This window comes from Capronia coronata, assembly GCF_000585585.1.
Source record: "Capronia coronata CBS 617.96 chromosome Unknown acBCG-supercont1.3, whole genome shotgun sequence".
NCBI lineage: Eukaryota > Fungi > Ascomycota > Eurotiomycetes > Chaetothyriales > Herpotrichiellaceae > Capronia > Capronia coronata.
In genome coordinates, this window is record NW_006912895.1 from 1487116 (window position 1) to 1510759 (window position 23644).

Below are 23644 nucleotides of genomic sequence, written 5' to 3' on the forward strand. Positions count from 1 at the left end.
GAGCTAATGGGAACGGGATCACGCTGTAGCTCTTTTACTGAGCGGGTTGCTTGACCATATCAATCGACATTGGCGTTGCATTGAAGCATCTTCCGAGACCGAGCTCCATTCCAGATTCCACATTTCGATTCTCAAGTTCCGGCAGTCTTACATTCTGATCTACGCGATCCTGGTGTCGCAGAGGGAGATGTACCAGGTAAGCAGCCCAACCTACCACCTGGTTTCCTCCAATCCATTCCTGCACCACTGCGTTTCCTTAATATGAAGACAATCACCACAATACACTTGAGATGAGACAATCTGGCATGACACGGGAATGATGGTCGTGGTAACACAACCTCTTCGCTTCTACCGGGTGTATGCGCCGTCGTTATGCACTAGCATGTCGATATGGGTCGCAATGATATCCAACTAGTACACTGAACATACGCTGCGTTAGAGCTGCAATCTTACTCTCACAGGTTCGCAGAGCAGATATTCTCGCTAACACGCATTCTATTGTATGTAGATCATGATTAATCTGGTGCAAGATCACCTCCCGCCTTTCAGTCTTCGCAAGGCATCCTCAACAGTCTTCCTCGGCAGGTCGGGCACGCTAGCCACAAACCCTTCCTCATCGGCCCTGTTGATGGCGAACCGGGGCGGCAGAGCATTGACTCCATCCCAGATGTCGCTGGGAAGGTATTCTCCCAAGTCGCTCTTGAAGTCCGACCTCAACTTGCAGTCCTGTTCGTAGAGTTGCTCAAGCTGAGCATGGGCATCGGCGACGACGCGCTCCATCTGCTTCTTGACGGTTCTGCGCCGGGCCACCTCGACTATCAGTCCGTCGTAGGCATGCAAGAAGTTGGCGTAGTAATCGCACAATTCCTCCATGCCACCGATCCCGTCTTCGATTTTGGCCTTTTCCTCGTTCCACCTTGCAGCATGTCGTGCCATCTCGGCCACATAGCCCGACAGGCGTCCGGAGATCTTGTCCAGTAGCTTGAAGGCAGTGGTGACATCTGCGTGTGCATTTTCCTGCCGCTCTCGCCACTGCACGACTTTGTCCAGGTGCGCTTCCATTTCGGCATGGCGGTCCTGGAGTTCCATCACGACTTCGTCCACCTCGGCGGCATCGTTTTCAAGTACTTGTAGCATCTCTACACGTTCCTCTTCGTTCATTGGCTGTGCCGGGGCTTGGAGTTCATCCATTTCCATGCCGACTGCTTCAGGGAGGTCTTCGGCATCTGCTTTCATGTTTTGGACGACTGCTTCGCCGCCACCCTCGGTGTGTTTGATCGCTGTGACGCAGAGGTCGAAATGTCTGACGAGACTTTCGAGCCCTTGGGCCATTTCTCGCGCGTGGATCTCTAACAATGGTAGCAAGTCAGGGATAGTTGGCAGTCGCAGTTCGCTCTCGGTCTCGGACGGTTCTACTCTGTTGTTGAGCACTTCGTTAATCGACTGTAGATCTTCCTCGAGAGTCTGGATGGACTGGTTCATTTCATGTTGGGAGTTTTGCACGTTATCTATGGCCACCTCCATCGCCTGTCGGATATTTTCCACACCCGTGTCGTCGACAAAGTCGTGCAGCGTCTCCTTGCTGTCAGCATTCGCTGAGTCGGCAGTGGACTTGAATGCATCCTCAACCTTGGTCTGCCTCAGCAAGTCGATTGACTGCAGAAGTCTTGCACCGGTCTCGTCCAGCTCTTTGATCACGGCTTGGAATTCCTGTTGTATTCCTTGGGCGGCCGTCTCCAATTCAAATTGAATAGTGCGTAACAGTTTCAGCTGCGAGATCAAGGAGCGACGGAGATAGGTTGTCTTTGCGAGGAGAGCGGTGGTGGCTTCGACAGATGCACGGGCCTCGGAGAGGATCGTTGTGGCTCGATGAACAAGATGGATGCTGCCCAAGGAACGCTTGGATGCGACCAAGTATGACACCAGCGTATCGACCGAAGCAGGAGGGCCAGTAACGTGGAGGGAGTGCGAGGGAGAGGAGCGAGTGGAAGTCTGCTGAGGTAGATAAGGAGATTGCGCCATGGCGGAGACGGATGAGGAGGATGGATATCAATAATGGTCGTAGTTCAGGTTCAATCAAGCAGGACGCGTCAGGCTCATCCGGCCATCTTCTTTGACGCGGACGACAACCTAGATCGCCGCAATCATTGGAAAGACTAGTATGTGTGCCGTGTGCTGGAATTGGTCAGCCTTGCGCGTTGTGTCCCCAAGACATCCCGTCCTGTCAAGGGTATTAATGATAGTCGGCAGTCCAGGTGTCAAAGTATCAAGGTTCGACCCACCACAACGCGGGGTTGGAAGCGACAGCCGGAGGCCGGTGAGCTGTGATGGGCTCCAGGCCGGGAATGCAAACGAGAGGAGTATTTGCAATGATGATAAATGGAGGCAGATGCAGGAACCAGGGTGAAGCTGACGACGTTAGTGGTGATAGTAGTGATAGTGGTGATAGTAGTCTGCGTTGTTGGCTGCTGGTGGCCGTATGTTTGTGTTTGGTACAAGAGGAGAATGATCGAAGAGATGATGGAAATGGCATCATTTCGCACGCCATCGCGCAATAAAGAGTCAACGAGGCCGGGCCACTAAATCCAATCAGCGGTCACGGGCTATGCCGTGGCTAAAACATGCTTAGCAGGGATCAAGCCAACCGTAAGGCTGCCTTTGCACATTGACCCATTTAATCAGCCGCTAGGCAATCCGGAAGTAAGTCCTAGCGTCAGACGTAGATTGCTAGCAGCATCCTAGTTGGACCCAATCCCCACTCGTGCTCCTCTCACGGTCTGGCTACTTTCTTCCCCGTGACCCAAATTACTGGGTGGCTCGTTAGTTACATACGTTGCTCTCTACTAAACTTGAAAGTGACTGCAATTTTGCCATCTTGCGCCATACCATCGCCGCTCTGACTACTCTTCTATCCTGTTGCCATCCTCCCTTTTCTCAACTCTCCCTGCCTGCATAACTCGTACTACCTCATCTCAGTCCTCGATCTCTTCTTCTAGCACCTTGTCTTCCTTCGGCCACTTCCAGCGCTCGCCAAACCTCGCAAAAGGGACGAAAGACCTCGTCGAGACCCCAATCCCGACAGCCGAAGCCCGACAGCCGAACAGAAAAGCACCACTCGACTGGACGAGCACGACATGTAAAACTTCCTCTGTCCTTCCTGAACCTCACAATGTCCTTTACCCTACACGAGAAGCACCAGAGAGGTGACATGGCTGCAAGAGACTGGGAAGAACATGTCCGGAAGAGACTGCGTCTCGATCCACAGGAAGCAGGAGAGCATGATCATTGCGAACAACCACAGCGTTCCCAGCACGCTTCCGACGCCTCCAAGGACAAGAGCATTACGATTGCTTCAACCGCAAAACACGCCCATCGAACAGTAGCCCCTTTCCTGGCCAAACACATCCCCTCTCAGTACGCCCCCCTTGGTAAGGCGGGCCTATCTGCTGGTACCTTCGACGAGACCAAAGATCCCAACTCGAAATTCTGCTACCGCCACAGACCGGACTTGCTGTGTCGCCGACAAGCAGACGAACCGTCCATGGACAAGCTTCAAAAGGGCCTGGAAGCCCTGTCGCAAGAAGACCGACAAGGCATCGTCCAGGTGTGGTCCCTGTTTTCAGCGGCTCCCTCCAAACACCGAAACCTCATGCTGCAAGGCATCCTCGCACAATGTTGCTTTCCCCAGCTATCGTTCCTTTCCGCGAACGTGCGAGAGCTCATACGGATCGACTTCATCTCTGCTCTGCCGCCAGAAGTGGCTTTCCGAATTCTCTGCTTTTTGGACACAACCTCACTGTGCAAGGCTGCTCAAGTGTCGCGCCGATGGAGACAGCTGGCAGACGACGATGTCGTGTGGCATCGAATGTGCGAGCAACACATCGACCGCAAGTGCACCAAATGTGGATGGGGCTTGCCACTGCTCGAAAGGAAGATGCTGCGCGCCTCGAAAAGGCAAATCGAACTTCGAGCCGCCGGTCAACTCAACCGCGACGTCCTCCCCCTACTCGATGCAGTCGACGAACGAGGCGACTACGCATCCGCAAAGAATGACAGTCAACAAGAACAATCCGACATTGAGAAGTCATCCGACGGCCGACTATCACCGGTAGCTGCCAGGAAGTCACCCTCTGTTGCTGGCGACAGTGAATTCTGCAGGAAAACTCGACCCTGGAAGGACGTGTACAAAGACAGATTCAGGGTCGGCACCAACTGGAAGTACGGGCGGTGCAGCATCAAGATCCTCAGAGGCCATTCGAATGGCGTCATGTCGCTACAGTTCTACGACAACATCCTTGCGACCGGCTCGTACGATGCCACCATCAAGATCTGGAATCTCGACACCGGCGAAGAGCTGAGGACGCTAAGAGGCCACGCCATGGGCATTCGTTGTCTACAATTCGACGACAACAAGCTCATCAGCGGAAGTCTTGACAAGACCCTCAAAGTCTGGAACTGGAGGACTGGCGAATGCATTGCGACATACAATGGGCACACCGAAGGCGTGATCGCCCTCCATTTTGACTCGAGCATTCTAGTGTCAGGCTCCATCGACCACACGGCGCGAGTCTGGAATTTCCAAGACCGCTCAGTCTTTACCCTCCGCGGACACACGGACTGGGTCAATTCGGTTAAGATCGACACTGCTTCTCGCACCATCTTCACCGCCTCTGACGACTGCACCGTCAAGCTCTGGGATCTTGACACCAAGAAGTGCATCCACACCTTCGAAGGCCATGTCGGCCAAGTCCAACAGGTCCTCCCACTGCCCGCGGAATTCGAAGCGGAGGAGGAAGAAGACCAGGAAGAGTCCGACCCGGGCAGCCCCAACAGTCACCTGACGGTCGACTCCGAGAATGGCGCGTTTCCCACCTCCTTCCATACCGACCACTCTGGCCTGTTCTGTTCGCAACCCGACCGGCCCCAGCCGCCTCGATACATGCTTACCTCGGCGCTCGACTCCACCATACGCTTGTGGGACGTCCATTCCGGCCGCTGTATTAGGAAGTTCTTCGGCCATGTCGAAGGAGTCTGGGCCATTGCCGCCGACACTCTCCGCATCGTCTCCGGCGCCGAAGATCGCATGGTCAAAGTGTGGGACCCCCGGTCTGGAAAGTGCGAACGTACCTTCACCGGCCATGCCGGCCCTGTCACCTGCATTGGGCTGAGCGATAGCCGCATGTGCAGTGGTGGCGAGGACGGCGAGGTCCGAGTTTACAACTTCACGGCCTGATTTTCTTGTTTCTGTATGATTCTTCTCTTTGCTTTTCGGCTTCCCCCTGCGTCAATGTACTCGCAAAACTCGGGAAATGATGACCTGGCGTACCATCTTTGGGGTTTGCGTCGTGATGATTCGCGACGTTGGTTTAACTAGTATGCAAAAGCGTGGCGCCGGGTGTTTGGGGCCCTGTCAAAATTTGTCACTGTACGGAGAGATCTCTTGATGCTTGTTGGACGGTGTTTGGAGATCCGAGTGGAATGAATCTCGGTCAGAATTGTTTTCCTACCTACCTGTCGTTCCAAGATCGCCAAAATACCATTCCGTTGTATCTGAAACAACCATAATACCTACCACTTTGCGATGACATGGATCGACGTGATCCACCTCTACATCGTTATTTCTATGATTGCGTTCGACTCGATCATATTCATCTCATTGCTATCCTGACCATATATCATCCATCCATCCATCCATCCATCCATCCACCCACTTCAGACTACTAAGTAGTAGTAGGGCGGTTGACCCTGAGGACACGCACACGCAGTTACCCATCCTCAAAACGCCTCATATCGAAACAATCGTGACACCGCATAGTAACCAGAGCCAGAGCCAGCATGACAATCTCCGGTTCTGTGTCTATATATCGTACACGTCTTCAAACACCAGAGATGCGTCTCACGCTACGCCGACCACCCTCACCCGTGACCTGGACTTTGCCTTCCTGCTCCAGAGCGCGCAGAGCGTCCTGGACCTCGGCGCCATCGATCTCGACAGAACTTCCTTCAGCCACGCGGCGGTACAGGTCTGCATATCGAACAGCGTTGCCGGACCTGACCGCACCGTCTTCGTCAATGGCAGCCAGCACGGCGCGCTTGAGATCATCTTTCCTCCGCCTGTCGCTGGCACTGCCTCCTTCGGAAAGGAGCCCCATATCGATGAGCCCGGTGCGTGTGTCTGTCGCGGATGCCTTGATGGCGGATTTAATGAGCCGTACGGCTTCGGCGACATCGGCTTCAGTGACAGTCGTAGATAGACGCATTTTGGCGTGCGCTTCGGCGAGGCGGATCATCGACTCGAGTTGACGGGTTGTCGCCGTGATGCGTCGGTCGGAGGCCTGGATCGACGAGCCTAGCGACCGCATGGCCACGTAGGCCTCCGTTAGGGCTGCCGCGGCCGGTGGCGTCAAGGCTGGGTGGATGTTTGAGCGGGCGTACGAGATGTAGGCGGTCAAGAACTCGATGGGCTAGAGGCGTGGTCAGGATTGTTAGTATTGTGATCCAGAATGGCAGGAAATGTAAGTAGAGGGGGAAGAGCCGAGGGGGGGAAGACGTACCAAGATTTCTTCACGAGATGCGTTCTCCGGGGTATCTTCGAGGTACATCCCGACCAAGTGCTTCGCGAGACGTCTGTCGTTGACTTCGTCGATGCGGTCCAGTACGAGATAGACGAGGTCGAATCTCGACAATAAGGTAGGAGGAAGGTCGATGTTTTGCGGTACCGGCAGGTTGGGGTTGTATTTGCTCCCGATGGGATTTGCAGAGGCGAGGATGCTTGTTCGGGCGTTCAGGGTGGTTATGATGCCTGCTTTGGCGATCGAGACCGTCTGCTGCTCCATGACTTCGTGCAGCACGGAGCGGGTGGATTCGTTCATCTTGTCGAACTCGTCAATGCAACATACGCCGCCGTCCGAGAGGACCAATGCTCCCGACTCGAGCACCAGTTGTTTCGACTCTGGATCACGGGTCACGTACGCTGTCAGACCGACTGCCGAGGAACCCTTTCCTGACGTATAGACACCTCTTGGTGCGATCTTGTGCACATATTGCAGCAACTGAGACTTGGAGGTGGAAGGGTCACCGCAGAGTAAGACGTTGATGTCGCCTCTGTATTTGGGACTGCCACCTTTCTCAAAAGACTTGTTCGTCCCGCCAAAGAGCTGCAGAAGAATCCCCTTCTTGACATCTTCTAGCTCGTAGATACTCGGGGCCAAACTTCTGGCCAGAAGTTCGTAGATGTCATCGCGAGCGGCCGTCTCTTTGATCTTGGCTTCCTCCTCGGCTGAGACTTTTCTCGTCTGCTCGACGTCGCCAGTTACCTGTTCGGACAGTTCTTGCTCGATGGTAGACACATCGATGCCCATCTTTCGCTTGTCGATCTTCTGAACGTGGAGGACATCGACGTAGGTCTTGAAGAGAGATTTAATGGTGCGTTGACGAGGATTGACTCGGACAGGATTGCTTCTAAAAATGCCTGTCACTTCAACCCGATCACCAGCTTTGCAAACGTCAACAAGCTCATCGTATACACAGAGAGACACGTTGTGCGGTGTTTGTCCGTCTGGCACCGAGTCCGGCATTTCTTGCAGCTTGATGACCTGTTTATCCGCGAAGACGCATCGATTGTGGACAATCTGCATACTGTCTTTGGATTTGCAGGCGTTGCGTGGGCATTGTGTCGGTTCCGCAATCTTGCCACGGTCAATTGACACATAGGTGGTATGATTGCACACCGCACATTTGAAGAATGCTTCCTTCATATCTGGAATGACGGGGGTGGCTCGAATGACGAGGCCTTTTACTGCAATCAGCTTGTCGATGTCCTTCGGATCAAGATCACGCAGGTTGACTGTTTGATCAAGTCCGAAAGGCAAGATCTTCCATGGGCGAACTTGCGCCTCTTCAACAAGATCGGGGAGCTCGTCGGCTGCCGGTGCAGGTGTAGCAACTGGCGTCGCTGCGCTTCCTTCATTTCTCGCTCGCGAGGCGACTGCGGCATTGTGAGATCGCTGTAATTCCTGCATTTCTTTCGTTGCCAATTCAACCATCACCTCCTTCACCGTCTGATCCATCAACGGTATGATTTCTTGGGGGTATGCTTGCAGTTGATGCCACAACTTCAAGGTTGCAGGGTATGCCTTGAGGTTACGCGCATCCAGATTGAGCCCATGGACACCAAGCTTACGCATGTTCTGCAACATCTCCAGATATTCCTTCTCGTCGGCAGCAAGACCTAGCTCTCGCGTCTCCTCCTCGCTCGCACCATCGGCCCACATGCGATACTTCCTCGTAAAATTATAGAGAAAGTTCTTGAAGGATGACATAGAGTCTTGGATGGAGATGTTTGTGCCCCAGATGACTCTTGTGGAGTCACCCCCCATGGCATCTGCTTCGGAGGTGTCCGGATTGAGGTTTGAAAAGGTAGCTTCTGAGGCCGGATCTTGACCATCTCGGACTGGCATGCCATCTTCGCCCACATAGATGCGTCGTCGTTGAGCAGGCGAGGAAGCGAACGCGTCAGAATGAATGTCGCCTCTTCGAGTAGAAATGCGAGGATGCCGATCCTGACGAACAAACAGGCCGCTGCTGCTGCTTGGGAAATCAGACTGGACACGGCCGGATGTTCTCCCGGGACTGGAGCTTGGGTCGTATCTGACGGGGGAAGAGTCTGCTAGCCGCTGGTGAGAAGAGTGCCACATGATTGCGAAAGGGGGACAAACCTGCAATGGGACGAGCAGATGCACGAGGAGTAGTTTCCCTGTCTCCAGCATTTGACGAATGTCTTGGAGGGGAGCTGATGATCAAGCCATCGCTTGCTAGCTGTGAAGGAGGTGCAGGAGTCGACCGAACTGGCGAGGATTGGAAAAAGAGTGGTGATGAAGATGCCGCTGCGGCTCCTCCATTCGGCGCCTGCCTGGAACTTCGAGGAGTGGCTTGAGACTGCCGTGCAGGTGTTGAGGATTCTGAATTACGTGAGGAATGACCTCGTCGACGTGAAGAAGGTGTCGACGACATATTGTTGGAGGGTGAATATGACTGCGGTTGTCTACAACTTGAACTGCATCTCAATTCAGGAGAAAGGAGGGGAGAACTTTCGTGTCCGACGCGTCAACGCGTCCCTAACACGACCGCGTAAAGTGGTTTCTTGGCATGTAAAGCCCACGCTGTTTTGACCTTCGACGCCACGATCTCTTGCCGCTACAAAAGGCTCCTTAGGCTTTGTCTATCAACTTGTAGGTCTTTCTATACAGCGTCCACCAGGAGTCGACTTCGTGATAGGAAAATGCCGCCCTGCATGAAGACTACCGACATCATCAGAGCACCTCAATTATGGAGGCATGCTCATAAATATTACCTTGTTTGTGGAATACTCAGCATCCCTCACCTCGTCAGCCCTCTCCCGACGAGGTATACTCATCCGTGGAGAGGTCCAAGATGCAGCACATAACCCCTTCATTGTCTATTCTCCGTTGTCCAGTTTATAGTCAGATTCTGTATGATTTATATCAGGCGTCTCCGTCGTGGATGCTACAAGCACAACAAATGCCACGAATCAAAGAACATCTCTGAGAGTGGGCGGCGAAATTGACTATTTCCTTACCTTTCGACCAGAAAAAGGCCAGTCCTTGTCGTATAGCGGCTGCTGGTGACGAGAAACGGATGGCATCCTCATCTTCATACGCCGTAACCTCAGTTTCCAATTCAACAATCTCTCCGCGCCAACAACGATTGAGGGTAAGCAAAACCCTAACCCAACTCGAAGTACGTACCCCTGTAGTAGGCCAATGGCAGCAAAACGAACGAAGTCGACGTCTCCCCTCCAAGGACGGTGCGGCCACCCTCCACCGTTGCTCTGTTGTCTTTCCGGACGCAATACGGTTGCAGTATCCTCGAACACACCATGTCCATGGAGGTATCGAATTGAAGGGCGCCGGTTAGCAACGATGGAGAGGTCACGCGTCCGCCTTGAGGGCGGTCTGGCCCAACTCTGGGCGAGGTTGACAGCGAACCCTAAGCGGTGTGGACTTGAGATTTGGCAGCACCAGAGCCCACTCCCACGCCTGTATCTCCTTCTTGGTGTCCACATCATGCCGACATCTGCGTTGTTGCTCCAGCAGATTGGTCAAATCGGAGGATCAAGCAGGAGTTGCCAACGGTCTCTTCTTTCATCTTCCATCTTCGCAGGTGCCAGCTTACTGTGTTCATTCACGGGTCTTGACTGACAACTCTTTCAACCATAAAGCCACGTGTCTTTTTGCTGTTGAGCGCCAGGTCAAATGTCTGCACAGAACCAGTGTGTCTCTGGGACAGTGAAGACATGATATGGACTCTCTTATTCTGTAGGCCATTTGCCCAGGAGCATAGAGCACGGTAGAGGCAGTTGAACAAGATGAGTCCAGTCCGGAGGTCTCCTCGGGACACTGGGGACCGGAAAGGCGGCCGATGGTCAAGGTTTCGGCAAGGTCGGGTTCATCAAGATAGAGATGGTATAGCTAGTGGGTAGCAGCCGGACGAGAAATTGCTTTCTGGATGATCACGCGGGCAATTGAAAAGGCGGAGCAGGAGGAGAGACCGGAGAAGACTTGCGGGTAGAAAGCTGGGAGAGATTATTGGCTGACGGCGGCTCCAAGTACCTGCAAGTACCATCTGGGCGTAGTTTAGGCGGGGAGATACGGGGACGATACCCGCATTTCACAGGCTCTTCGGGGTGCGGTCGGTGCCTGACTGGGGCATTCAGGGCTTTGGCCGCCTAATAAAATTGGCGATGCCGGAGAAGCTCCAGATCGTCAGGCACACTCCCTCGGCTCAGAGATGGTGTGTTATTTGTTTAATTTGCCGGTGAAAGTAGAAGAAGGTAAGTAGCATAGAACAGCCACCAGTCCAAAGGATCCTCAAATACTCTGGTCACGCGCAGATGCGGTTGCTGGTCGCTAATAGTAGAGAATGCTATAGTAATATAAGCCAGGGTGCGCCCCCCAAGTTCAAGTCGTCCACGTCTCTCAACACCACTACCCTCACCACCGCCACCACCACTATATTTACAAGGCACCCAATCTCAATCCATCCCTTACTGTGTGAGTCCGCCAACTCCTCTCCTTTTGCCGCTATTAGGATTCAGCACTAAACCTCCCATCCGGCTGGGCAGCAAGGGGCTCACCATCCATGCAATCCAGCGAATTGGGTCTATCTCCATCTCCGAGCATCCCCAAACCCCTGCTCACCCCTGCACGTTCCCGTCTGCCACGTTCAAGTTGGGCAGTGGACACTACTACCAGACTACCAGCTACCAGATGAGTGACTGAGGTACCTGATCCAACTCAGCTTCAGCCCCTGTGTCTGGCGCCAGTCCTGAAGTCGCACAGCTAGCTAGCCTCCCTGTGTTTGATCGCACTCTGGACGCATGAGGACTCAAAATCCCTTTCAAGGATCCTCCTTTGAGACTAATGGCTCTCTTCCTGACTTCCCCGGCCACTGACATGCCCTTCAGTCGTATCCGACCCTCGACCATCATCCGCGATCCGCCCGCCGCCAGGGCATATCCGAGCCGAACTCACCGTCCTCCTTTTTGGAATCCATCGGGCATTCCCATTCCCATTCTCTGGCATCTGGCATCTGGCATCTGGCATCTTGAATGTTGGGCTGCTGGCATCTGCCAACGCAAGATTCTCAGCCCTTACAGTGGGTCCGTGAGAGGGATGGAGGCAGAGAGAGAGACAGAGAGAGGGTCTCAGGTTGGGCCTACTTTTCGCGATCCAGGGTCTACAATCGAGAGTTCCCTCTCAGTACTCTTCATCATGGCCTCGAGCACCAACCCCTTAAACCGACCGATCTCTTTTTCTCTCTCTCTTTTTTCTTACCTTCACCACCTCGTATCCAGCCCATACGACATGCGCAGTGGCTTGGTCTGACCCCGATGACAAAAATGCAGCAGCATGTGGCTCGGCAAGTAGCAGCACGATCCAAGCTGGGGCGCTGCCTTGTCTCGTCCAGCCTCCCTCACTGCGTCGCGCCGCCCCTTTCAGGGGGCCAAGGTATATAACCTCCACGACGACCGCACATCATCCTCGACCTTCCGCATTCACGGCGTTTACGTCCCATCACTCTGCGCTTCGAGGCGATGATGATACCTCCCTTCTTACTAGGATGTTGTGCCCGCGGTCCGCTGCGCACTGAGCTGCGCTTGGACTTGACAAGGCTGCCACCCGCATCGCTCCGTACCGCACTGCGGCTTTCCTCAATCGGGCCATTGGCGACTGGCCTCTCGCACTGCCAGTACAAGATAACAACATCTGCATCAGCGTTGACCTGTCGACCTATTTCGGTCGATCGATATAAACATACCTAACTACCTACCTATGCGCGACAATCCATCTCACTATGGTGAGCGAGATCTTGCCAACATTAGACCTTCGACTACTCTCAACGACTCTTCGCTCGCGCAACCATTGCCCGCTGTCGTCTGCCTCCAAACCTTCCAGCGTGCCCGAGTGCAGGGTCTCCCATATCGCCGCGCATGATATGCCTTACACAGGGGCACCACTTTGTCAATTTTCAAGAGAAAGTCACGCAACATCATCTCCACAGATTACGCTTTTGCATACATCCGGGAATACGACCTTCGAGCGGCCCATATTCGAAGCAACAACAGACTTCAATACCGTCTCGGCCCTCTCAAGGACAACCGCCCATTGCAACAAAGCTACGGGGCCAACTACAAGACCAAGTCAACGAAAAGAGTACCAGCAGTCGATCTATCATCAGTCTTCAATTGCTATCTATGTACTGGTCTCATTCCATCATTCACACACCGACGGAATAATGTAAGGTGAAAAGAATAAGAAGTGGATGGCGGACATGTAAGGTACCCGATCAATCTTCAGACCTTACACCCGTGACCCCCGAACTCAGCCAGAGCCCGATGTCCATACCTGTTCAAACCACTTGGCTTATTGAAGTCTCTGAAACCACCACTCGAACAAGTCTCCCCAAACCGAAGCGAGGGTTGAGTGTTTGTCAACTCCGACTTCTCCGTCGAAACAACTCGAAAGGTCCCAGATTGCAACATGACTCAGCTGCGTAAGTTGTCCGACTCAAACAGCCATCAGTCTTCGCAAAACCAAGTCACAAGAAGAACCTCCATGCCTGTCAAAAACTTTTTTTGGTAGGTCCCATTCGCATGACACCTCCATGACGGATCGTGGCTCGCATTCCCCGATCATAACCATTCAAAGTCGTTCTCCTGGGATTGGCGTTGACCAAGGTCCCTCGCATGGACAGAGCGGTCAAATGACCGCCCTCGAAAAGCGAAGAGGCGCGTCTATTAACAATACGTAAGGAAACGAAGCAAAAAACAAAATCTTCCAGAACACCGCCCAAATGACCCGTCGAAACCTCACAATGCTGAAAGAGGTGGGTGAACAGCATACTAACTTGTCGCAACGCTTTACCAAAGAACAGCAAAAAACCACGATTTCAACGAAACCTGCAGGCGAAAATGTCGTCGGATTCGTCGCAATTCGGAATGTCTCCTGTGTACCATCTTCCGGAGTGGTGCAATAGGAGTGTTGAGAGCACTGTCAGAATGTGAGACTGCCTTCATGATCGTGGCCAACATCTAGGGCTGTTAACTAAGCTGATGCAAGCCTTGGTTGACGGACGAGAGGGATTTTCAGCCTCGAATGGCTGTCGGCGTCGGCGATTCGGACATTAAGGTATGTTGTGCTGACGAATGATAGGGATATCCGAAGGATGAAGGCGACGGAGACCGGGACCCAAAATATGAGGACGACCGTGAAGTCGGCGAAGAGGAGCGAGCATGATAGGGGACCGACGCATTCGCCGATGAAGAGGCCGGGGTTGGAGACACACTTCCAAGAGGGGTTGGAGTGGAGGAACCAGACGAGTTCGTGGAACGAGGACTGCCGCCAGTACTCAAATCCGACGGGTAAGTATTGTCCGCGGCACCATCCACCATGCCCAGAGCAGTTTTCGTCAAAGGCTCAGGCGACCTGACCGTTCCAAACTGCAACAAAAATTAGCACTCAATGTGTCTTGACTTCCTCGCTACTTCCTTGGGCACCTACAAAGCAGTACTTGTCCACTAGTTCCTGGTAGGACTGAGAGGTGAGGGGTGGCTTTTCTGACACCAAAGCAGCGGGCATGAATGTCATGGGAGCAGCGGGAGCGACAGAAGAAGCCCCGGCTGCCGAACCATTGACGCCAACGTCATGTTTGGGAGGAGCAATGGCTACGCTCTTCGCAGGAGTGGCCGCAGGAACTTCGTGGGAAGACTGCTTTGTATCTGCCCTGGAAGGGAAGCCAGATTGATCGCCCAAGACAGCGAAGGCGTTGTTCTTGGCAGCCGTCAGTGACGAATTGAAGTCATATCTGTTGCCAAACGCATTGCCTCCACCTTGTTTGCGGCGAGATGGAGAATCTGACACGAGTTCGGCCTGTGACCTCGGGCTCCTGAGTTTGAGCTTTGGCTCGCCCATCAGGAAGCCGACGGACTGGCCAGAACTTGAAAAGCTCTCAAACCCAGTTGAGAAGTCGTCAAACGAGGTAGGCAATGACTTTGGCCGGCCAGAAGAGGTAGGTGGCGATGGTCGACTACGCGGCAAGGCACTAACGGGCCGCTCGCCAAGTCCCGGCATACTCTTTTTGCTGGGTTGAACCTTTGGCTTCTTTGCAAAGTCCACTTGGTAATTGAAGCTGTCGTTATTGTCCCAATAATCCTGACCATTGACCGTGTAGCGGACACAAAAGAAAAGGGTCTTGTTTTCAAGGTTGGCTTGATCGGCAAGTCTGATGGTGAAGTTGAACCGATCAAGGCCGTCAGGGTTGTTCTTGCGCCGCACATCGTTGTTGTAATCGGCTACGACCTCCGACGTGGTCTTCCAGTAGTCAAAGGTGAATCGAGCAATGACGAGTTTATTGAACGCCAAGTTCTGCACGGCAACAGTGCCGACAAGGTTCTTGTGGTCAGAGGAGAGGAACACCCTCTCCACGAAGACAGGTCGTGATTTTCTGGCTTCCAAGTCTGCAGGGAAGTTTGCGAGTCGCAGCTCCCATTCGAACGGAGAACCACGTGGCCGGGCACTGCCCTCATCGGATCCAAACGGAAACTCGTTTTCACTTTCATAATTCTCCACAGGCGAGGAACCGGCGCTGACGGCCAGCGGTCTATCGACCTGGAGAAAATGTCTGACGTGCTCCAGGTGTGAGTCGAAGTGGACAGCCTTGGAGTACGTGGGCGTCCCTGGCATGCTCGACGGGCGCCTCCGGGAAGATGGTCGTAGAGCTGGGCGAACCAGTTCGCCGGATTTCTTTCGAACCATTGGAGGGCGATCGGTAGGAGGACCATCACTGTCACTTTCATCAAGGACGGGTTGTGCTTCAAGAGGAGCGAGTGTCGGGGCAGCGGGTGGTTCGAAGACGATGCTGGATTCGGTGGATGATCGAGAGTGTGAGATCTTCCTGGCCTCCTGCGACAGAGGAGGCCGCTGCATATCCGAAGCTTGCGGCTGAGCTTGCTGTTCGCTTGCAAAGGTTACCGAGTCGGCCTTCACAGGTGTACGATCGTCGTTGTGGCCTCGATTAGGCGAGCCTTCCTTTCGTTGTTCTATTGATCGGATGGCTGCATGTAACGCTTCGAGGTTTTCCAGTTCCAGATTCCTCGGCCGCCCTCGTTCTGGTTCTTCATCGTCGCTGGAGTTGTGGGAGGATTCGGGAGGAGAGATGGTCATTCCTGCGGGTATCAACGCATTGCTCACAGGCGGAGGCGACTTGCGGAGGCTACCGTGAGGGTCAAAGGTCCCGTTTTCTTGAAAGGCCTCTCCGTTATAAACGATGTCATTCTTGACCTCGTTTAACGAGGGACTCCGACGGTGTTTGGTAAGGTAAGACGATGACCCGCTTGAACGGGGGAGACTTGGTCGACCAGACGAAGCCAGCAGCTCTGGAGAGAGGAATTGGCCCTTGATGTAGGAATGAGACCGGCTCGGGGTAGGACTAGGTTGTTTCGAAGCTGCAGGGGAAAGCTGAGCTGGAGGTGTGTAAGGCATTCGGTCAGTTGTGAGGTCCAAACACCACAACCGGGAGCTGCAGGGTAGAGCACGCTACGAGGCTCATCAAGAGCAGCCCAAGGAGGGCTGAAGAAGATTGCGGGGCGAGGACAGTCTGATATAGAAGAACAAGGTCAGTATGAAGGTCAAAGCATGGTGACAATAAAAATAAGTGTAGTGGTAGGAGCGTTGTAGACGGAGGAACAGGTGTAGGATGCAGTGCATTGTGAGGGCGGAAAGTTGGCAGACTTTCGTCAGAGCGCAGCCACGTTCGATAACGCTACCAGCACCTCTCCAGGCGGGACGAAATTGGACAACGGCCTTGCGTGAGCTGACAAAGACCTGTACAGGAAGGCACTTACCAATGCAGTAATCAAAGCAGGAGCGAGTATAGATCGCGAGTGCGGACAAGGCTTCGTTCGAGCTCGAAGTTCTAGGACGTCAAGCTGTCCGTCGCGATATGGACACAGGAGATCAAATCACACCACGGGACCAGAGATCAACCGTACAGCGTGAACTTCGATATTCCTTTCGCACTGCCAACCGTGACAGTATGCGTAAAAGTCGACAGGGACAAGAGTGCACAGGGATGACAATGCACTTGTTGTAATCCTTCTCGTGGTTTCTTTGTTCAAGTGTGAGGGATTTCCAGGCAGATCCGGGCTGTTTCGCTTATCGGCGACCAACCACACCACCAGGCAACAAGATGATATCCCAATGATTTCCTGCTTTTCGAGTGTTCCCAACTCGTATGTATATCCGGAGGTCGTCGGTTTCGTGGATGTAGGCTCGCACCGGCCTATGGGTAGAGGCGATGGGAGAAGAGGTGGTGAATTTCTAGATGGTGTAAAGGAGGAAGGACGGGTTTGGCGGGTAGATGAGGGTGGGCAGATGAAGAGCAGGCGTGCCGGGCGCCAAAGGTGTTGAGTACTAGTCTCGAGTGGCCCAGGGAGCAATCCGCTCCGGATCTACGGTGAACGACGGGCACCCGAGGAAAATGGGTGAGGGAGGGATCGATGGCCAGTGGGCAAAAGATGGCGAGGGCGCGGCTCGAGCGTAGAGGCGAGGAGTGACAAGAAGCGAGCAGGGATGCGGGATGCTAAGCTGCAGTCTGCACGCAGTCGTGGTGTAGCGCACCTGAAAAGTGGGCAGGTCGGTGGCGCAAGGATCAAGCGTCGAAGCATGCAACAGGACAAGGACTTGTCCAAGCCAATGCTGCACCTAGAAAAATTGGTGCGGGCACTAGCAATGGCGGGTGAACTTGGGGCAGAGGGTTCATGCCAATGGCATGATAGCGGGTACCTCGAGGTAGGCGGGCAGCGGGCAGGCAGGTATGGGATCAAAGAAGTCAAGCCGGGAGGCGGAGTTGTGCAACCTGAAGAGGGCGCGTGGGTGGAGATATCAGGAGTTATCTCGACAAGAGAAATCCTCATGCGTAGGTTGTTGGGGTTTGTTCTGGTCCCAGACTTGGTCCCCAGGCGTGGAGGTACCTCCTGTAGTAGTGAAGAGAGAGGTAGACTGAGAGAGAATCCAAATTAACAAGACAGAGTGCCAACAACACCACTTTTGTGTTCTGTATCTTAAAGGGTATGTCTCGAGTTGGGAGTTGCAGTTGGAATTGTCGCAAGCGAACAGACACAAAATGTGCATATGCCATAAGCAGGTGGATGGAATTCATGTGGCGGGGAGTCGGAGAAATTGGTATCGCACGGTGATGGGACTGATTAGTGCTGGGGGATCGATGATGGCAGTGGCAGCTCAATACTAGGACTAGGACTAGTATAGTAGCAGATACTACCTACTGAATTGGCTCCACTGGAGATGGCCGCATCGGGAGGAACTTGAACTTGGATGAGTTTCCGCTTGCAGTCAATTTCAGCAATCATCAGGTAGCTAGGAATTGGCGCTGATTGAGATTTTCGTCAGAACTCAGCTGTGTGCGAGCACAAGGTATCTTGGGTAAGGCTAGGTACCTGTAGTCATCCTTGCCGGAAACGGGATGCCGGTTGCGGCAGCTCGCGGGAATGTTGGTGCGTGCGTGCGAGGACACTGGGAGCCAGCGAGCGAGCGAGCGAGCGACTTCGGGCTGCAGTGGTTGGAAGACGAAAGCACGATTCCAGGTTTCGTGCCAGCGGTTGCTGGGTGCGGACAAGATTTCCTCGGTGCCAGGTACTAGTCCTTTAGGTGCCTTCGTAGGTGCCATATAACTGGGCGTGGCTTAAACGCACCGCTAGTACATGTACTACCTAGGTCAGCCCCTAATGTGCCTGCCTATCTTACCGACCAGGTAGGTACCAAGGCAGAGGTTGCTTGCTAAGGTACTACTACTATAGTAGTACGTAGTACGTTCTACTGTTATCGCTTCCCTCCGCCTCTACCATCACACTGCACAGCAGAAGAAGAAGAAGATCATTATCATTGTTCTACTGGATATCTGGGTAAATACGTATGTCTACGTAACAGACAGACAACTGGCAGGTCGCCACCCCCATGTGCCGCCCACTGGCACCCCAGTACCACAACATCAGCAAGGCTGTGGACCTGTCCTGTAGCTGCATGGAGTCCACTGTCCAATAACAGTAGTTGGTGTCCGGTGCAGAAGGAGTAAAGACAAGGACGCTCAGGAGTCAACAGGAGCTGCCGTGCTCCCGTCGAATGACCAACACCAACACCGTTCCTGCTGTTACATCCCAGGCCCTCGTGTTTTTTGCCCAAAATACACTGCCATCTGGGATCCTGTCCTGGCAACAGTAATTAAACATTAAACCCCAGGCACAGTCAGCAATAATGCCGTTATTTCAGCCCCCATTCTATGATAGGTATCTTACATCGGTGGTCCTGGTTATAGTTTTCTATCTGTGGCTTTGCGGCCTCCGTGCACAGCGTGCATTCCAATAAGTCATCGTCATAGATTTCCATCCTGGCCCCCCCCGATTCCTCGATCCGTCCGTGCTCTTTCCTTCAAGCTACAAGCAGACAGGAACTTCCCCATATTCCCCATTTGCCGCTTCTCCTTTCCCCCTGCCTGAGGTACGTACCTGAGGTAAGCTTTCCACCGTTTGAATCATCCTGCCAGTGCTGCGACACAAAGTCAAGTCCCCCCACACACTAGGTGTCATCCAGTACTTAGCCCTTCCCCGCCTGCGGCCCCCTGTAACCAATCTCTCAGCACAAGAGAACTCCCTCTCAAGGCAAGCTGGCACTGGGCGCGTATCCTCCCAACAATAACACTGCGTATAGGGATTTTTCTGTATCTACGCGTACTTTTCCTCGGACGGACGAGCCGGATGCCTGGACGCCTGTACCACTCCGCAGTCTCAGTCTCTGACAACGCACTGACGTCCTCGTTCCCCCGCAAACCGAGGGGATATCCACCGCATCTCTGGGAAACCATTACGACTATGGCCTGCTACAAGACTCCTGGCAATCATTCTGTGGGGGAAGCGATGATCTAACTGGGTTTAAGAAGAAAGGCAACACAAAAGGACCATGAAAGTCTATTCGTATGTGAGATGGAGCGCCACTACAAGACCCAACCCTATATTGCAATTAGCACAACAAACTGTTTCGCCCTCTCTCCAGCAGGCTGTTTGGTGCGCGTCGGTCAGAGACTTTAATGGTCTAATGGCTGGTGAAACACCGCTTGCGCCATCGGGCTAGGTTTGTATGAAAACGCGCTTGAACGCTGATCCTTCTACGAAGGCCAGTGACGAATCGCGAAGGAGAGGCCGCGCTTGCTTCTGCGGAGGTTTCTCGAACTACCAGTGGGAGATGGTCAGTTTCAGCTAATGAATTACAGCATAGTACACAACTTCCCAATCGATGACCAGCTCAACAAGTATACGTCAAGCATATAACTTATACGCTACCAACATCCAGGATATCGTCAGAGCTAGTGTATTCATCGAGAGCAGCTCTCCGTACCTCTCAGCTGTAAATCACTATGGTGGGCAATGGCCCACATGGGAGTGGGTTGAATTGCATAACCAATGGCTTGTTCAGCGGCCACGATGGGCAACGCCGCAGGTCGACTTTTATGCGGACTGGGTGCAACGAAAACACGGTTCTCCGTCTTTCCCAGTCATGACAGCTCTCTACAAGATCCAGGTCTGGCTATCAAACCAGTGATTGCCCCGGCTTCCTGCGGACCGTCCTGCTGTCAATCTATTAGGGCGGTGAGGACGCATGGCTCCAATCACGACTCGGGCTTGTAGCTTATCGGAACCCTCTCTGCATACACCAACATCGGACGGCGCGATTAATTTATCAGGTTGTCCACTCCTGGAATTTGTCGGCATGCTTTTCTTTGGTCCCAAGTCTCCCCCAAAGGATCACTCCGCTTGTCGCAGTCCTTATCGCGGCCCATCGGCGATCGGTTCTCGTGGCACGTATATTGTCACGACGAGAATAGAGCCGTTGCAAATATCGCTTTCAATTCTGCCATGGTCAACCAACATGGCGTAGAAAAGCTGCTGCCCTTCTCCCTGCTGCCCGAGCACTTTCTTCGCTGGCAGCACGCTCCCCGTGAGTCATTCAAGTGTTGACTGTTGATAGAGAGTTGCGCTGTTGAGGGACCTGATCGGTATGCAGCAACCCCCACGGCGAGAGAGCGGTCAGGATAGCAGCAGAATCTAATCAATCCGACGCGTGGCAATGGCTGACTACTTCTTAGTAAGACTGTGGCAAAGTTCACGTCTTGCACATCCCGAACCAGCACGCTCCGAATCACAATTCAGTGCGACCGGTCTACTGGGGCGCTCGCTTCGACAGCCTACCTATACGTACCTAAATCGTTGAATGTCTTTGCCTACCTACTACAAGGGCGTATTCGTTCCTATATTTGCCGACATTATGCCTGATCAACGTCCCGGCAGGTGAAAATATGAAAATCTTCAAAACACCAAGAGTCGGTAGCTACTGCGAAAGTGGTCTGATTCTGACCTAATCCGGCAACCCATTCCGATCCATAGAGGTGTAAATCCTCAGACCACAATCGGAGTTCGACCACAATTGCTGCTAAACCTTCTTTCGCCATAGTTGAAGGGTGGATGATCTTTGACGTTTGACCCATCTCCTCGTCGCGTCAAGTCCGGTGGTTCTCGCTTGAAAACCAGGGGCTTGGCTATCCCTTTTTGGCGGGTACCTTTACCCTGAACGATGTTGTTGCTGAGAAAGATTCTTCTGACGAAAGTCAACATTACATTGTTTCGTCCTCCTCCCGGTGTGGGCGCATGCCATCAGATGGTTTCCAGGCTGATGCAAGACTCTATGCCTTTTAGAGCTTGTGCCGGAGCTGGGAAGTTCCTTCATCTCGGTGATCAGTGACCAAGCGCATGGGCCGGCTTTGAAAGAGGAGACTTAACTACTCCCACGCTGGAATAGCAGGCACCACTCCGATGGGTCGGTCATAAGATGTCTAGGAGTAATCACTGCCTGGCTACCCACGTTTTGACACTACGTACGTACTACCGCCGGTCGATATGTTCTCGACCGCATCTATCTTGGATGGCCCTGGTCTTGGGCCTTCGAAGGGCCGCTGACTGGGTAACTCTCCTATCGGAGCCGTGAAAGACAACACTTTGTGTGTTTATGCAACATTATGCACGACATCGGCCTGACGCCTTCTCATGCTTCAACAGGAAGCGTGCATCGATGACCTTCCCAGTGAGAAGTGAGTCATGGCGACTGTCATGTCGAACATGTGGACGTCCCCGCGCGCCGCAAGAAGTCTTGCAGCTGCATTTGGAGCCTAGGGTCCTGGGCCTAGCTGAGTGAACGTAGACCAGCTGCAAGCCTGACCTTTTAGCCGCCACAACATCGTTCTCATGCGATCTGAAGCACACTCACAAACCGACTCCTGTAATTTGCCTTGCGCAAGTTACCTTCAAAATTGGTCATCCATGCCTGGTAGCTACGCAATTGATTCTTGCCTGTTCAGGGTCTACTGATCGACTGTACCTGGGGCAAATCCCTTGCGCCATTGGAAAGGTTATCGCAGACCCTGCGCCGGGAGACTGAAGATGGTGTGACAACCGTGGTCGTTATACGCTTTCCCCCCAGGGTTCAGGGTTCAACCTTGCGTGCAGGCGTTGGCCGTCCGTTCTGCTCGCCTAATCATTTAGAGCTTGTCCATCCATGTTGCGGCTGCAGGTGTCGATACTTTTCGCCTGCAAATCAAGGGTGAGGATACACACGATCGCCGCTTGATTGAAACACCATAGGTACTGATTGTGACTTCTGGCTTAAGCTGGCCAACATAGCAATGCTACATCGTTATCATCAGCAATCCTGACATAGAACCACCTCGCAGTAACAGACTGCAGATGTAATTGGTATCGAGGAGTTACTATCGCAAGTAGATCGCTCACGCATGTCGAGAACGTTTCTGGATGAATCATGTCGCACTGCAATCCACATTATGTAATCTTAGTCATTAAAGCACCGTGTCATATGACTTGCGGAGTAACTAAAACTCCGAGCTCCGCAGGAAGAAACTGCGCAGGCAGCCAAATCATCCACTCTCTGTATTTCAACGGCATCAAGTCTTCCTCACTGCACACTTGAATCCTGGTATGTTCTTCCAGCAATAGCCCGATACGGAAGAGTCTTGTCGCTTGTGGCTTCAAACTCTGAGACACGCGCTGAGGACAATCTCAAGTCCTGCGTGGCGAATTGCATTCTATTACGGCATATCCAATTTTCAATCCCTGGAGACATTCCCAACGTTCTTTTGCCCTGCACTCCATCTTCCTCCTTCCTCCCTACTCCAGTCTCCAGTCTCCAGAATCTTGTACGGACCGCGAACTCTGCTGCAACCCTCACCGCGATGTCTCCACTGAGGCGAGTCTCGACCTCTGTGCCCGATGCAGCCATGATGAAGTCCAAAGAGGCGGTGTAATACTCCGCAAAGTGCGAGGATGTGATGGGAAATGGCAGGCCCCAACAGATGCACATTACAGTGTCTCGTTTACGAGACTCACTAAAACAACCTGGTCTTGAGGCCAAGTGTTTGAACGCTGGAAAGAGTTGGCCCCTGGTTTTACTCCACTTCCAGGGCTTCTGCAAATGCAAGCACCGCGTGCTCCTTGCTTGATAGCAGGGCTCCTTGCACGCCACACTCGCACCATCGCTCGCTCGCTGATACTAATTGATCCGACCACATAACTACCGCCGAACATGCCTCCCTGGGAGCCGGAGAGCCCCGTAAGTTCAAAATCCGAAAATATGCCGCTTGTCGCCGACCTCAGCTGGCCGTGGCCGCAGCTTCCTTCATGCTGCTACTCTTGCATACTGTACGACAAGAGGGGTAAGACGAGACAAACGACCGGTTAAAGGCGCCTTGTCCCTCACAAAAGTGTTGGGACAGGATTCCTTGCTGACCGCTGCGTTCAAGATGGCGGGGTGCAGACGTTGCCCCACGCCGCTGGGCTCCTGGTCGCACTCGAGACTCGTGTCCGGTTCGATGACTGGACACGCGTATATGGCATGTCAGGGTTTGACATGTGAAAGTGTTCTCTGCTGTTCAGCCAGAACAACAACGTCCTCCCTACACCACGACGCGCAGCTCCCAAGCACAACCCTTA

The 23644-nt window shown here is 53.3% G+C and overlaps 4 protein-coding genes across 4 annotated transcripts; 1 reads left to right on the forward strand and 3 right to left on the reverse strand.

Annotated features, from left to right (window-relative positions):
- Positions 1 to 531: 531 nt before the first annotated feature.
- A1O1_03851 (uncharacterized protein) lies at positions 532 to 2022 on the reverse strand (the record flags this gene model as incomplete). The annotated part of the gene is made up of 1 exon (XM_007724751.1): positions 532 to 2022. The coding sequence occupies one exon, from the start codon at positions 2020 to 2022 to the stop codon at positions 532 to 534; it is 1491 nt and encodes a 496-aa protein (XP_007722941.1).
- Positions 2023 to 3169: 1147 nt separating this feature from the next.
- Positions 3170 to 5233, forward strand: A1O1_03852 (E3 ubiquitin ligase complex SCF subunit sconB; the record flags this gene model as incomplete). The annotated part of the gene is made up of 1 exon (XM_007724752.1): positions 3170 to 5233. One exon carries the CDS (start codon positions 3170 to 3172, stop codon positions 5231 to 5233), a length of 2064 nt encoding a protein of 687 aa, XP_007722942.1.
- A 643-nt stretch (positions 5234 to 5876) lies between these two features.
- A1O1_03853 (minichromosome maintenance protein 4 (cell division control protein 54)) lies at positions 5877 to 8696 on the reverse strand (the record flags this gene model as incomplete). The annotated part of the gene is made up of 2 exons (XM_007724753.1): positions 5877 to 6464; positions 6555 to 8696. 2 exons carry the CDS (start codon positions 8694 to 8696, stop codon positions 5877 to 5879), a joined length of 2730 nt encoding a protein of 909 aa, XP_007722943.1.
- A 5343-nt stretch (positions 8697 to 14039) lies between these two features.
- Positions 14040 to 16061, reverse strand: A1O1_03854 (uncharacterized protein; the record flags this gene model as incomplete). The annotated part of the gene is made up of 1 exon (XM_007724754.1): positions 14040 to 16061. One exon carries the CDS (start codon positions 16059 to 16061, stop codon positions 14040 to 14042), a length of 2022 nt encoding a protein of 673 aa, XP_007722944.1.
- Positions 16062 to 23644: the final 7583 nt, after the last annotated feature.